Below are 16,350 nucleotides of genomic sequence, written 5' to 3' on the forward strand. Positions count from 1 at the left end.
TAGGGTGGACACAATTATTTACAACAAGGGGTGGTGAGGGACAGAGTCTCTGAATTAAGCAGAAAGCTCTCACCCAGTCAAGAGATCAGGGCTAGATCCAACACCGTTTTTTAGCTCACTGCACCATCCCAGTTTCAGAACCTGGCTGTATGCAAATTAGTCTGTTCCTGTCCCAGTGCATGATGGGAACAGGGCAAACCAAACTACAAAAGCCAATTCTTACACTGGGAAGGAAACAAGCTCCCGGGGACCGGTTTCTGGCATTACAGCCGTCTTCGGCCCGGTTTGCTTGAATCCTGATGGTGCAATGAGCAAGGGTCTCACATCTGAGAATACCCTTCCACGCTTAGGGTGGACAAAATTATTTACAACAAGGGGTGGTGAGGGACAGAGTCTCTGAATTAAGCAGAAAGCTCTCACCCAGTCAAGAGATCAGGGCTAGATCCAACACCGTTTTTTAGCTCACTGCACCATCCCAGTTTCAGAACCTGGCTGTATGCAAATTAGTCTGTTCCTGTCCCAGTGCATGATGGGAACAGGGCAAACCAAACTACAAAAGCCAATTCTTACACTGGGAAGGAAACAAGCTCCCGGGGACCGGTTTCTGGCATTACAGCCGTCTTCGGCCCGGTTTGCTTGAATCCTGATGGTGCAATGAGCAAGGGTCTCACATCTGAGAATACCCTTCCACGCTTAGGGTGGACAAAATTATTTACAACAAGGGGTGGTGAGGGACAGAGTCTCTGAATTAAGCAGAAAGCTCTCACCCAGTCAAGAGATCAGGGCTAGATCCAACACCGTTTTTTAGCTCACTGCACCATCCCAGTTTCAGAACCTGGCTGTATGCAAATTAGTCTGTTCCTGTCCCAGTGCATGATGGGAACAGGGCAAACCAAACTACAAAAGCCAATTCTTACACTGGGAAGGAAACAAGCTCCCGGGGACCGTTTTCTGGCATTACAGCCGTCTTCGGCCCGGTTTGCTTGAATCCTGATGGTGCAATGAGCAAGGGTCTCACATCTGAGAATACCCTTCCACGCTTAGGGTGGACAAAATTATTTACAACAAGGGGTGGTGAGGGACAGAGTCTCTGAATTAAGCAGAAAGCTCTCACCCAGTCAAGAGATCAGGGCTAGATCCAACACCGTTTTTTAGCTCACTGCACCATCCCAGTTTCAGAACCTGGCTGTATGCAAATTAGTCTGTTCCTGTCCCAGTGCATGATGGGAACAGGGCAAACCAAACTACAAAAGCCAATTCTTACACTGGGAAGGAAACAAGCTCCCGGGGACCGGTTTCTGGCATTACAGCCGTCTTCGGCCCGGTTTGCTTGAATCCTGATGGTGCAATGAGCAAGGGTCTCACATCTGAGAATACCCTTCCACGCTTAGGGTGGACAAAATTATTTACAACAAGGGGTGGTGAGGGACAGAGTCTCTGAATTAAGCAGAAAGCTCTCACCCAGTCAAGAGATCAGGGCTAGATCCAACACCGTTTTTTAGCTCACTGCACCATCCCAGTTTCAGAACCTGGCTGTATGCAAATTAGTCTGTTCCTGTCCCAGTGCATGATGGGAACAGGGCAAACCAAACTACAAAAGCCAATTCTTACACTGGGAAGGAAACAAGCTCCCGGGGACCGGTTTCTGGCATTACAGCCGTCTTCGGCCCGGTTTGCTTGAATCCTGATGGTGCAATGAGCAAGGGTCTCACATCTGAGAATACCCTTCCACGCTTAGGGTGGACAAAATTATTTACAACAAGGGGTGGTGAGGGACAGAGTCTCTGAATTAAGCAGAAAGCTCTCACCCAGTCAAGAGATCAGGGCTAGATCCAACACCGTTTTTTAGCTCACTGCACCATCCCAGTTTCAGAACCTGGCTGTATGCAAATTAGTCTGTTCCTGTCCCAGTGCATGATGGGAACAGGGCAAACCAAACTACTAGGTGTGGCAGGGTATACTCAGACATGAGTCCCTTTCTCACTGCTCCATCAGGATTCAAGCAAGCCGGGCCGAAGACGGCTGAAATGCCAGAAACCGGTCCCCGGTAGCTTGTTTCCTTTCTGGTGAAGAATTGGCTTGGTAGTTTAGTCTGCCCTGTTCCCATGATGCACTGGGCCAGGGACAGACTGATTTGCATATAGCCAGGTTCTGAGCTGGGATGGGGCAGTGAGATAAATAACGGTGATGGATCAAGCCCTGATCTTTGGACTGGGTAAGAGTGGTCTGCTCAATTCAGACACTCTGTTCATCACCACCCCCTTTGTGAATCGATTTTGGCCACTATAGGTGTGGCAGGGTATACTCAGACATGAGTCCCTTTCTCACTGCTCCATCAGGATTCAAGCAAGCCGGGCCGAAGACGGCTGAAATGCCAGAAACCGGTCCCCGGTAGCTTGTTTCCTTTCTGGTGAAGAATTGGCTTGGTAGTTTAGTCTGCCCTGTTCCCATGATGCACTGGGCCAGGGACAGACTGATTTGCATATAGCCAGGTTCTGAGCTGGGATGGGGCAGTGAGATAAATAACGGTGATGGATCAAGCCCTGATCTTTGGACTGGGTAAGAGTGGTCTGCTCAATTCAGACACTCTGTTCATCACCACCCCCTTTGTGAATCGATTTTGGCCACTATAGGTGTGGCAGGGTATACTCAGACATGAGTCCCTTTCTCACTGCTCCATCAGGATTCAAGCAAGCCGGGCCGAAGACGGCTGAAATGCCAGAAACCGGTCCCCGGTAGCTTGTTTCCTTTCTGGTGAAGAATTGGCTTGGTAGTTTAGTCTGCCCTGTTCCCATGATGCACTGGGCCAGGGACAGACTGATTTGCATATAGCCAGGTTCTGAGCTGGGATGGGGCAGTGAGATAAATAACGGTGATGGATCAAGCCCTGATCTTTGGACTGGGTAAGAGTGGTCTGCTCAATTCAGACACTCTGTTCATCACCACCCCCTTTGTGAATCGATTTTGGCCACTATAGGTGTGGCAGGGTATACTCAGACATGAGTCCCTTTCTCACTGCTCCATCAGGATTCAAGCAAGCCGGGCCGAAGACGGCTGAAATGCCAGAAACCGGTCCCCGGTAGCTTGTTTCCTTTCTGGTGAAGAATTGGCTTGGTAGTTTAGTCTGCCCTGTTCCCATGATGCACTGGGCCAGGGACAGACTGATTTGCATATAGCCAGGTTCTGAGCTGGGATGGGGCAGTGAGATAAATAACGGTGATGGATCAAGCCCTGATCTTTGGACTGGGTAAGAGTGGTCTGCTCAATTCAGACACTCTGTTCATCACCACCCCCTTTGTGAATCGATTTTGGCCACTATAGGTGTGGCAGGGTATACTCAGACATGAGTCCCTTTCTCACTGCTCCATCAGGATTCAAGCAAGCCGGGCCGAAGACGGCTGAAATGCCAGAAACCGGTCCCCGGTAGCTTGTTTCCTTTCTGGTGAAGAATTGGCTTGGTAGTTTAGTCTGCCCTGTTCCCATGATGCACTGGGCCAGGGACAGACTGATTTGCATATAGCCAGGTTCTGAGCTGGGATGGGGCAGTGAGATAAATAACGGTGATGGATCAAGCCCTGATCTTTGGACTGGGTAAGAGTGGTCTGCTCAATTCAGACACTCTGTTCATCACCACCCCCTTTGTGAATCGATTTTGGCCACTATAGGTGTGGCAGGGTATACTCAGACATGAGTCCCTTTCTCACTGCTCCATCAGGATTCAAGCAAGCCGGGCCGAAGACGGCTGAAATGCCAGAAACCGGTCCCCGGTAGCTTGTTTCCTTTCTGGTGAAGAATTGGCTTGGTAGTTTAGTCTGCCCTGTTCCCATGATGCACTGGGCCAGGGACAGACTGATTTGCATATAGCCAGGTTCTGAGCTGGGATGGGGCAGTGAGATAAATAACGGTGATGGATCAAGCCCTGATCTTTGGACTGGGTAAGAGTGGTCTGCTCAATTCAGACACTCTGTTCATCACCACCCCCTTTGTGAATCGATTTTGGCCACTATAGGTGTGGCAGGGTATACTCAGACATGAGTCCCTTTCTCACTGCTCCATCAGGATTCAAGCAAGCCGGGCCGAAGACGGCTGAAATGCCAGAAACCGGTCCCCGGTAGCTTGTTTCCTTTCTGGTGAAGAATTGGCTTGGTAGTTTAGTCTGCCCTGTTCCCATGATGCACTGGGCCAGGGACAGACTGATTTGCATATAGCCAGGTTCTGAGCTGGGATGGGGCAGTGAGATAAATAACGGTGATGGATCAAGCCCTGATCTTTGGACTGGGTAAGAGTGGTCTGCTCAATTCAGACACTCTGTTCATCACCACCCCCTTTGTGAATCGAGCCATGAGAAACGGTCACAACAAGCTGCATCAGGCTGTTGCTGGTGAGCATTTTTTTCACTATACCAAGACCAAATGATAGATTATTGTTCACTCTTGGCATAATAAAAATGGGCCAGTAAGCATGGAGAGCATAGCCCTGGAGACCATAAGAAGGAACCGCTACTGTTAAGTGGTGATGTATTCTTGTCTCCTTCACAACTAATAGTAATAAAATACATGGCGCTTTTTATAGGCTTGTTTTTAAAAAAAAAGCATTCCTAGTAAAACAGGGCACCAACGAATATTTTTTATACCTAGTGTTTTTTTGTTACAAACATAAGGCAGCCATATTTAAGTGAAGGCGTGTTTTCTTTTTTCACTTTATGTTTTTTAGCATATGCTTGCCACAAAAGAAAAAAAAACCCATTGTTCCAGTTTTCCGGGCACAGAAATACTGCCTTTGCTAATGCGTGTTCTTCCATTGTAGGTAAATTAATTCAGCGCCACCAGAACGAAAAAGGAATGTGCACTACAGATGTAGAGCTTTGTAGACTGAATCATTGGTATGTATGTATGACCATGGACCATGTGCCCTTCTGTTAATGGGGTTCCACTTACAGAACTGTACTATGAAAAGCTCACACAGCTTTCAAGTGTACTTCATTGATGTTAGTGATAATGTGCAGGTCTGGCCAACTTTCCTTTACACCAGCATAATCTCAGGTAATTTTTGGCATTTTGTGTTATGCTAGGTACCCAATCTGCCCAAAATGACACCTTGGCGCCTTAAAAAAATTCGGGTAAAAAAATCCTATTGGGCAAGCATGGGAACAAAGTGAATGGCCAGAACATGCATGGCTATGCACTTCTGCTTTATGTTCTATTTTATTAACATATTTGCACCCAAAACAGACGTGAGTGTAGTGTCCTCTGTTCGGGCTTACCAATGACGAGACACAGACATGCTGTGTTAACATTAGTGGCCAGCTTCTCGCTGAACCACGCCCAGGTCACCAGGCTCTTTATTGGCTTTCCCTACGTGCTGGCCGAGCGTACGCTGGGCCAGCCTAATGTGGTGACGCTGTGGGGGTTTCATGGGGCTACACCCCTTACAATAACGCGCTGGGTGGACTGGCCCATTCAGGGCCACATTACATTCATCCTTTGCCTAAGGAATAAACAAAACCAAACTGTGTACACAACACAACATTATAACTGTAAACATCAGTCTCTGACAGGGAACACAGTCGTGGAACAGTCTTACTTGGGTCGCCTGGACTTCTCTGGCTCCGGCTCACAGGGGTCGACAGCGGGCCACAAAGTCCTGGTACTTCTAAGATGGTCGCGGATGGGGCGGCAGGTTGTACCGGCTCTGACTGTTCCTGGCTGAAGGGGTCAGAGGAACATCAGCTTGGCTTCTGATATCTTGGGCTGGGTACCCACTTCCGCAAACCTGGCTTTGGGGTCCTTCGGGAGCATGGGTAGTTCAGCTGGCATCTCTGCTGACAGACGTGGGATGGTCACTAACTTCTGTTGGTTCCTGTGGATTGTCCACTTCCGTGGTGTTAGATCCGTCGAGCACTGGGAACTCCTCAGACTCGTCGGCCGGGACCTTCTTGAAGAATGATACATTCCGGGTTACTTTCTCATGTCCCCAGGAAGCTGTCACCATTGTGCCCTTAACATCTGTTACTGTCCATGGATCCAGCTCGAACAGCATCCTGAACTTCCCGCCAGGGTGACGATCTCGCACGAGCACTTGCTCACCTATTATGATGGTGCTCTCGGTGGCATGTCTTCTCTGGGAGGCATCTTGATTGGTTTTCGTCCGCCGTGCTAGCGACTGGTTCGGAGGGTCTGGAGATTCTGTCCACACTGGATGGTGTGGGATGGTGTCGGTCACCGTCCGACCAAAGAATAGGCGGCTCGGGGAGATTCCAGTGGCGCAGTGGGATGTGAGACGATATTCCCGAAGGAACTGGTACAGAGCTTGCTCCAGACCGTGCCCATCGGCCAGGGCTATTTAGATTGTTTTATTTAGTGTCCGTATCAGCCATTCCACTTCTCCGTTCACCTGGGGCCACCTGGGGGTTACTCAGCGATGTTTGATTCAGTGGGATGCGAAGCAGTCTGCAAGTACTGCGCTGGTGAACGACGGGCCGTTATCCGTTCGGAGTTCACCAATCAGGCCGTGGGTTGCCATGACCTTTTCAAGTTTAGGGATGACGTCTCCAGCTGCTGTGGAGGATATGATTTTGACCACTGGGTACCTTGAAAAATCATCTATGATTACTAGCATGTACTTTCCTCCGGGTAGGCTGCTGAAATCCGCACTAGCCCTTTCCCATGGAGAGGTGGGACCTGCTTCAATGATGACTGGTGCGGGTTGGCTGTAAAGGCTGGTAGCTAGGCAAACCGGGCAGCGCTGGATGATCGACTCGACCTGTTGATCGAGACCCGGAAACCAGACCTTGCTCCTGAGGCGGTTCTTTGACTTCACAATCCCTTGGTGCGCTACATGTGCGAGGAGGGCGGCCTGGTGCATCAGGCACCCTGGTAGGACAAGGTGAGGGCCTCTCAGATGGCAACCATCGGTGGACACTGATAGTTCGTGGCACACTTGGTATAGTGCTTTCAGGGTGGCCTGTGCTTCTGTGGTGCGAAACAACGCTGGATTTTGGAGCGGTCTACAATCTCCTGAGAGTGCCCGGATGGCGATATGGAGGCAGTCATCTTCCTTGGTGGCCTGTACCACTTCTGCTAGCGAGATCGGGAGGGGCCTGGGCCGTTCGATGATCATTCGCACGTATTCCTCAGTGGCTGTTGCTTCTGTCGCTTCTTGCTCTGTGACTGGTCTGGCGTGCCTGGACAGGAAGTCAGCTGGGTTGCGGGTGCCTGGTCTGTACTCCACAGTGAATTGAAACTCTTGGAGCTGTAGTACCTACTTTTCTATCCTCGGGGGAGGACGTAATGAAGACACCTGAAAGAGTGGAATGAGGGGTTTGTGATCTGTCACTACCATGAATGAGTGTCCATACAGAGAGATGTGGAAGTGGCGACAACCCCACAAAATTGCAATGGCCTCTTTTTCGATTTGAGATTAGCATTGTTCCGTTGACGTGAGAGTACTGCTGCGTAGGCGACAGGGGTCTATTCTCCACAAGCTTGTTGTTGGGCCAGAACTGCTCCCAGACCTGTTGGGCTGGCATCTACCACCAGCTGGGACTCGTGTCTGGGGTCGAAATACACCAAAGTGGTGTCAGCTGAGAGAGCAGCGTTTGTCCTTTGGAATGCCTCTTCTTGCCCGGTCTCCCACACCCAGTGACTGGTGGTCTTAGTGAGGTCCCGAATAGGGCCAGTCAGGTCCGATAGATTCTTGATAAAACGTCCACAATACTTGACCATGCCCAATAAGCTGCGGGCACCAGACACTGACATCGGGCTGGAGCGTCTTGAATGTCTTTTACTTTGTCTGGGTCTGGGCCAATGTCTTTGTCGGAGAAGCGGTATCCAAAAAAACTGATGTCTCTCCTCAGGAATTTGCACTTCTCTCAGTGGAGGGTGAGGCCACTGTCACGGAGCCGGGTGAATATTACTTGGAGGCGTTGGATGTGCTCCTCCAGAGTGGGCGCATGCAGGAGAATGTCATCGCTGACGTTGATGACACCGTCCAGTACTTGGAGGACATTCCTGACTATTTCTTGGAAAACCTCGGCAGCACTGGAGATTCCAAAGTTGAGGCAGGTGTAGCGCCAGAGCCCTGCATGGGTGGAGAATGTCGTGATTAAGCGAGACCCCGGATGGAGTGGAATCTGGTGGTATCCAGAGCGGAGGTCCATTTTCGAGAACCACTTGGAGCCAGACAGTTCCCCGATGATGTCCTCCACCTTCGGGGTCAAATGGCGCTGGCGCTTGATGGCGAGGTTTGGGATTCTCAAGTCCACACAGATGCGGACTGCGTCGGGCTGTTTTGGCTTCTTCGCGATGACAATGGTTGACACCCACGGGGTAGGGCCTCGCACCCATTTGATGATCCCGGATTTCTCCAGAAGATGCAGCGCCGCCTCTACTTTGGAGCGCAGATGGAATGCAATCCTCCGGGGTCGGAGAGCAATCAGAGCGACTAACTTGTTGATGTATAGGCGGATTGCAGGGCCTTTCAGGCATCCGATTCCCTCGAAGAGTGTTCCGAACCCTTGCAACAGGCAGTTCAGGTCGTTGGCCTGTACGGTGAACGCAAAATGAATCAGGTTGAGATCCAGTGCAGTCTTGCAGCCTAGCAGAAACCCGGAGCCTTCTTGGGATACATACACTTTGGCTTGCTCGTGAGCGGTTTCATGAAAGAGATCGGCTTGGAACACTCCATACAGCCTGAGCGGATATTTGGTGCCGTAGGCGTAGACCTGGACCCTGGTGGGGTGGAGTGTTGGAGGATTTGGTAGACTCCTGTAGATGCTGGCTGCCATGAGGTTGATGGTGGCTCCAGTGTCAATGAGGGCTTCTACTGCTTGATCTTGTACTTTGATGTTGCACATGGGTGTAGTAGGTTGAGTGGCAGATAGAGTGTTCAGCATCCTGACCACGTGAACAGTGGCGGCATCGGCTTCATCGTCATCCATGTCACTGCTTGCTGGACCATCCTGGGGTGGTTTGATTGAGCGGACTCTCCAAGGCGGGCCAGTCTGTTTTTTTCTTGGTATTGATCGACACACTTTAGAGAAGTGATTTATTTTTCCGCAGGCACTGCAAGTTTTGCCTTGCGCAGGGCAGGCTCCATTGTGGGGTGAAGGGCCTCCGCACCATCCACAGGGGTGGCTGCGCGAGCTCTGCATGGGCAAGGCTGTCTTCGGCCGTGTGGTTCGTGGCCGTGATTCCTGGGCGCAGGTACGGAGGGCGCACACCGGTTCCTCTTTGATGGCGGCGGCTGGTTTAGGGTCCATGTGTGCCGCCCTGGCTTTTGACAGTTCTTTGGAGCGGCCGAGTGTTAAGATGTCCCTCATCGGCATATTGTGTTCCTGCAGGACCCTTTCGCGCAGTTTTGTGGACGCACAGCCCTGAATGAACTGGGCTTGTACCTCGTCATCTTCATGAGGGACGGTGCAGGGGCTCGTTAGTTCCTTCAGCCTGGCGTAGAACATGTCCACAGTCTCCTCTGGGAGCTGGCGGGCCTGGTGGAGCAGGAAGCGTTCGTAGTCGGGGCTGGTGAACGGCTCGAAATAGACCGTAATGGCGTTACGCATCGTGGCATAGTTCCTGGGTGGACTGGCCTCCCTTACCCGCTTGGAGATCTTATGGATGTCAGCCCCGCTTAGATGGAGGAGCTTTGGCCTCCGTATTGGGGCCACGATGTCCGCTGCGTAGAAGAAATTCTCCAGGCATTCCACTCATGCCTTCCAGCGCGCTGCCTGGGAACTTGGGGGCCCCGTGGTGGTGAAGGGCTCGAGCGGGGGAACTTTGGCCATGCTGGCGTGGACGCAGGTGTAGCCGGGGTGGCGAAAGCGGCGTCGGGATGCACGTCAGTGGAGGTACTCCCGGTTTACCAGGCTCTGTGCGTAGGCAGGTGGGGCTACCGCAGGCGTGTGGCCGTGACAAGGCGCTGGTGGGCTGGCATGACCACAAGGCAGGTGCAGTGCTAGTGTGGGCGTGGTCAGGCTGCCCAGGAGCTTCCAGTGCCGCTGGACATGGGCACGTTGAGGCCTAGTGCCACGTGGTGCAGGCACACAGGCAGATGTTGAAATGTCTTTTAGTGCTCCCCTGGATGAAATGGCGGTGGATGGTACTGCAGGCAGGAGCAGGGCTCAACACATGCTCCAGCGCGGGACACACAGCACTCAGGGCGCTAGAATGGGGGCCACAGCAGATTGGTGGGCACTCGCGTGCTCACCTGAGCACTTTAGAAGTCATCACCAGCATGCGGGGGTTGGGCAGCAGGCAGGCTCCGTGGTGAGCCGAAAACGTGTGCGCGCGTGCTCGGCCGGCACCGAAGCTCCAGAGATTCCTGACGGGCCGCGCTCTGCAGCAGGGGCAGGAGATCGCAGCACCAGGCAGCAGGCCCGGGCTTCGCGGCAGTGGGAGGCAGGATGCAGGCCTTGCGGCGCAGCCGCATGCGGTGAGCCCACCGGGGTGAAACAGGTGCTGTAGGAGGGGCGGCAGGGGCGCTCCTGCGAGGAGGGTGCCGGCGGTAGGTACGGGGCTGCAGCATGGGTCGGCGGGGTGGCGAGACCACCCTCGTCGCCAGTCTAGTGTCCTGTGTTCGGGCCTACCAACCACGACACATGGACACGCTGTGTTAACATTAGTGGCCAGCTTCTCGCTGAACCACGCCCAGGTCACCAGGCTCTTTATTGGCTTCCCCTACATGCTGGCCGAGAGAACGCTGGACCAGCCTAATGTGGTGACACTGTGGGGGTTTAATGGGGCTACACCCCTTACAATAACGCTCTGGGTGGACTGTCCCATTTAGGGTGACATTACAGCGAGTATGCACTTTGCACTAAAATATAGCACTAAATGCCTGAATCCAAATTGCTTCATTTTTCTGAAGTTTCAAGAAATTACAGAAAAGGAAATGATGTGAATTGCACACCCCTCTGAACATGCGCATTTCCTCGTTATATTGCTTTAGCTTTTGCAGCTCTTGTCGAGTTGGCTTTTGTTATGATGGTGCTCAGGCCTGGACGGAGTTAGCGGATCGCGGAACTCCGCAAAGTGACATAAATCCTCTGCGGAGATCTGGTTGATGGTGAAGCATCACCTACAATTTCCATACCCTCATAGAGGAGCGGTATTTGTCTTTGCACTTTAAAAGCTATTACAGGAGGTACTTCAATTATAACACCGGAAGCTCGAGTGATAAAGATGGCTGACAATGTCAGGCAGTGCTAAATTATGTTATCGGAATTCGATCACCACTATCCTCAAAGTTAAATCTCAGCAATGCTTTGCCATTATCTTAGTTCCTTGAGACGGCCTCAAAGCAAAAAGCAGCACAGATGCAAACTGTAAACGTCTGGGTTGAAAATGTTTAGTATATAACCGGATGTACCAAAAAAAGAGGCAATATTTGTATCTTAATCGTATTCAACATATAAGCGTATGTCGGTCTCATTCCGAGTTGGGTGTAAAGTGGATGACGAAAAAAAAATTGCCACCCTATTTTAACTTTTCTCCTATTAGGGGCTTAGTGCAAATAGTTCTCCAGATTTTTACTCGGACAACATAGAGCAGAAATATTAAAAGCAGGTACAAAAACAGATACAAAAACACAGTACGATTACCGCAAAATCAATAATTGGGCACAACAAATCTAGAAATGTTTCTAAATCCTAAAAACTATTGATAATATAAATGTATATGATCCCAAACTAATAGTAGTAATAACTTAATAGTTTGAACTGCACACCATTTTCTGCAACAGGCATTTATCTCTGTAATTGTCAGGCATTCAAAACCTCCACAGTATCTAAATGTAAAGCAAATTATTCAAAATAGAGGTGTAATGATCCTCTATTTAAAGGCACATTACGAACCTGTCATTCACACTAACCGTCTGCTATTTGTCCCTTGTCAGTCTCTAATATTATTTCCATTACAAATTTGGGGCTACTGGTATTGTGCACAATATTGCCTGCCTATTCTTAATTACGGGAAGCAGCAGATACATTAAGTAATACTACTAGAGGAAATACCATAAAAACGATGCAAGATGATACAGTGTAAGAGAGTGGAGAAATGTGTAAACTTGGCTGCACCTGGTACCCTCCATGCACCTCTGAGTCCATGACTCCATAAAGAAACAAAGCATTATGCCTCATTCCTCACTTTGATTATTGAAATATAAGGTGACTTAAAATATCCTTGTAATATAAGGCAGGAATACTTTATCGCATATGTTATTGAAAGAGTTCCATGCATAAGTTACAACCAGTCAGATGGGTAATAAAGTACAGTGCACATTATAATTGATGGAGGAAGCCACACTGAGGCATATGTGATGTATACTGCTAGCATACTATTGTATGCTAACATTTGGATTTTCAAACACAAGCAAAACAGTGCATTTCTAAGTGGTTTTACCACCTGGCATTGGATAAAGAGCACATATAATACACAAGAACCAATTAAATAATACTTTAAGGATATTGAGCATATGCTATAAAGGTACATTACCGTCCACTGTGCTGAGTGGGTCCTTTTTAAGTCCTTGTCGAGAGTTTGGTTTGTAAATGAACGCTTCCATGTTAGGTCTTGATAGCACCCTGGAACCAGGTCTCTGAACTCCGTCGAACGAGTTGATCTGAGATGGACGGAATCGATGAGGATAAGGATAGGAGACTTTTGCCCAGTTATTTGCATTTTGGGTATCCGAGTTCTGAGTCAGCGTATTTTGTGAAAGATACGCTTTTAACGCTTCTATGAGCGACTTTCTGTCAACCTCAGCCTTTGATAGAGTTGGTGGCTTCTCAGGTGGAGGCTGATTAAAAGTCTTGGATTGGACACTTTCAGGATACGTCTGGAGCGGTATAGGTCTGAAAACCAAAGATGGTGCTTTTCCTTGAGGTTCTGGTCTTATGAAGTCAATGAAGTGATTTGGAGGGATATTGTTCTTCTAAGGGAAAAAAAATGAATATGTTTTATAACTGTAGCCATCCAAGCAAAATAATCCGGATGATAGGTGTCAACTCAAAATGATTATAGTCAACTGAACAAAGGCAAAAGGACATATTGAGATTATTTTATCTAAGATCACTATGGATCAATATTAGCGTCATTTTTCACAATGGCATCACATAATAAAAAATGTAATGTTAGCGGGAAGTTCTTAGTTCCAAATCTGCATTATTGTGCTACTCAAGTCTGAGCAAGCTGTGCAATTAATTTTTTTCAGGCACTTTGCTTTTGTATTGCTGGGAGTCCTCAGTATGGTGCAATCATATTGCAAGAAACTATCAATATTATTCATAGATTTATATCAGCAAACAGAATCATGAAGTGAACCATTTTAACGTCATTAGATTCTCTACGCACCGTGTGGAGAAGACAATTTTACAGATTTTGTATATGAAGCAAGACCAACCCCCATAAGGTGCTTTTATTCATGTGCTATGATATCCACTGCTTTTGTTTACATTACACCCAAGTTTCACAGCTCAAGATATTCTTTAATAGTGTATGCAACACTATATTTATGTCAGCAATCAAACATGCAAGGATGATAAACTTGCAATGACCTCCCTCTGCCCCAGGATACTTATTTAAAACCATTCTGCTGCATCCTTGATTCAGAAATATTTTCAGACATATTTTCCATGTGTACATTTTCCCAACTGCCTAACTATTTCAGCAAAAGAGCACAGTTCAGTGCCAGGCAAAATTGTGTCCCCTGGGCATAAAGGCTCTGTGGTCAATAACCAGGGAAATACGGCCTCTGTAGCCCCTCTTCAGGAGTTGCATGGTGTCCACTAGGGACACGCAACTACATGCTGTTAGGTTTGTGTAACTCCCACCAATTCACCCTGCCCACACTAAGTAAAATGCTGATCAATTTCTGGGCAGCATGGGCCATCCACTGCTTGAACCTTGATACTGGGCTTGCATTTGGGCAGTGTGCTGCATTCGATGACTCCAAGTACTGGACTGTGGTTCTTTCCTCCTGCCAAGGGGCCTTAGCTGGTCAGGAGACATTGAAGGCAGCCACAGTGCGAACTCTGATTACCTGAAATCAGCAGTGTTCCACTACTGTGGGGTGTGCATACAGGCTCTAGCATGGTGGAAGATGTTCATGGCTGTTTCTTAGCAGCAAGAAGCTCTTGCCAGAAGAGACCCTACTTACTGGGAAACAGTACATAAGCAGGAACATCACCTTGTAGCGCAGTCATGTAAAGATAATGGAGGCGTGAAAAGTAACAGAGAAACACCAAAATATATATACGCCATAGGAACAGAAGGATGACATGCTCACTATTAGTAGGTATGACTTGCAGACCATGATTGCTGAGGCAGTGAAGGTATCCTTGGTGAATTCCACAGAGGAAAAAATTATCAAGAATGTTCAAAGGGGAAGTATGTCCAGGGTCCTCAGTTACAGGTGATGATAATGCATGTAAGAGAGCTGTTGAGTTTTCTATCTAAAGAAATGGTACAGGATGACTTCTTGGCCTAGTGCTATTATATCCCTGCAGGTGACTTGCCCCTTCATGAGGTGGTAAATAATATGGCGCTTAAAGACTGGAAGGAGATTGATAAATCCATGTTCTGTGTTTTTCATCAAAAATATATCTTTTGGAGAATTATGAATGTTCAGCAGATTTTGAAAGTGGATTATCTTCCTGAAAATGTGATGTCCTCCTCCTCTTTAGCATCTGAGAAATCAAGCTTACCATATCCAACACACAGAAAAGTGGAAATCTCATAAAAAAGGTTATTTGCAGCTTCAAATGTTTTATTGAGGGTGGCACCCATGCAGCATATTTAACTCAGGTCCTATTAAAGGGCTTCAATGAAAACTCCAGACCACAGATCTTTCATATCCAACAGAAAGCTGCAAAATATTGACTACCAGTGCTCTATGATGGGACGAACAGGAAAACAACTTTTTTCCTCAATGGGAAATTCTTGTAAAGGACAAAAGGGGTTCTATCCTTCATCAACGAAGATTATTTGATAGAATTCAACTGTCCTCTCCTGTAAAGTTGGCTGGTGAGACCTCTGTTATCAAAGATCGAACACAAGAAGCAAGCAATGATGGCAGAATTAAAGGATCTCCTACAGAAAGGAGCAATAGAGCCACTCCCTTGATCAGACTGGTTTCAATGCTTATATTCAATAATAATTCTAGCTCCAGAAGTCTGAAGGCCGTGAACAAATTTGTCCTATAAGTTCTCTTCAAGATGCTTACCTTACAGCTAATGATCCCTTTAGTTTTAAAATGAGACTTTATGATAACCTTGGACTTACAAGAGGCATACTTGCACGTATCAATACATTCACACAGTCAGAGATATCTCTGATTTCTGATAGTGAATCACCACTTTGAATTCAAAGATCTCCCTTTTGGACTTGCTTCGTCCCAAAGAGTCTTTATGATTATTTTGGCTCCAGGGGTTGCAGCTTTGCAGTTAGAGGGGGGCTCACATTTTAACATATCTTAACCATTTGTTAATGTCTGCTTATTCTTTCTGTAAGGCTGAGAAGATGGGGAGAATAGAGTGTCAAGTCTTGGAGTCACTGGGTTTACTAATAAACCTTCCGAAATTGCAGCTAAAACTGAAGCAGCAGAGATAGTTTATGGGTACCCCCTTGGACATGTAGAATAGAGAGAGTTTCTCCTAGAAGAGAGGAGAATAAAGTTGCGCAATCTGGTGTCCCATCTGTTAGCTGCTACAAACGCTTCAGCCCATTTCTCTTTAACAGTACAGGGATAAATGGGATCTGAAAAGGCTGTTGTTCCATAGGCTCGATATCACCTAAAGCCCATAGTCAATCATTTGCGACTGCATTGGTATCCAGTATCCCGGGATTTCGAACATATGATTCTGGTCTCATCAGGGATAAATCTAGATCTATAGTGGTAGCTGGTTATGGAAAACTAAAAGGGAGTCCCTTTCCAAAACCCTTTCCCTCTCCCATTTATCATTTCCACAGACACGTGCCTATGGTGGTATGGGGTTGCCTCTAGGTTTGCTGCAAGTAAAAAAACTCTTGAACAAAGTTGGGAAGGTTACAGATGTCCCGATTGAAAGAGTTTGCAACAATATGGTACACTCTTCAGGAGTTTGCTCAGCACTTTCAAGGGACCCAGTTCCCTTAAGTACGGGCATTCGGTAGCAAAGTGCTACATACATTGTTAGCGAGGAACAAAGACCATACCTATCTCCCATTTAGCACACTTCATATGTGATTGGGTGGTGATGCATCTGCTTTCCCCAAGGGTAAGGAACAATATTCATGCGGATGGATTGAGTGGATACATTCCATCATATGTAGTATTTCATATTGGTAAAGAGCAGAGGCGGCTACTCCGCTATGACGG

At 48.1% G+C, this 16,350-nt stretch overlaps 1 protein-coding gene across 2 annotated transcripts in view; it reads right to left on the minus strand.

The window, feature by feature from the left end:
* PTPRN2 (protein tyrosine phosphatase receptor type N2) overlaps positions 1 to 16,350 on the minus strand; it is a 2,289,968-nt gene that overhangs the window by 1,289,619 nt on the left and 983,999 nt on the right. For both annotated transcript variants that reach the window (XM_086941498.1, XM_086941499.1), the window contains exon 6: positions 12,489 to 12,927. In XM_086941498.1, coding sequence (XP_086797624.1) covers positions 12,489 to 12,927 — 439 coding nt within the window. The remainder of the gene's footprint in view (positions 1 to 12,488; positions 12,928 to 16,350) is intronic.

Source organism: Lissotriton vulgaris, chromosome 10 (genome assembly GCF_964263255.1).
Source record: "Lissotriton vulgaris chromosome 10, aLisVul1.2, whole genome shotgun sequence".
In the NCBI taxonomy this organism is placed as follows: Eukaryota; Metazoa; Chordata; class Amphibia; order Caudata; family Salamandridae; genus Lissotriton; species Lissotriton vulgaris.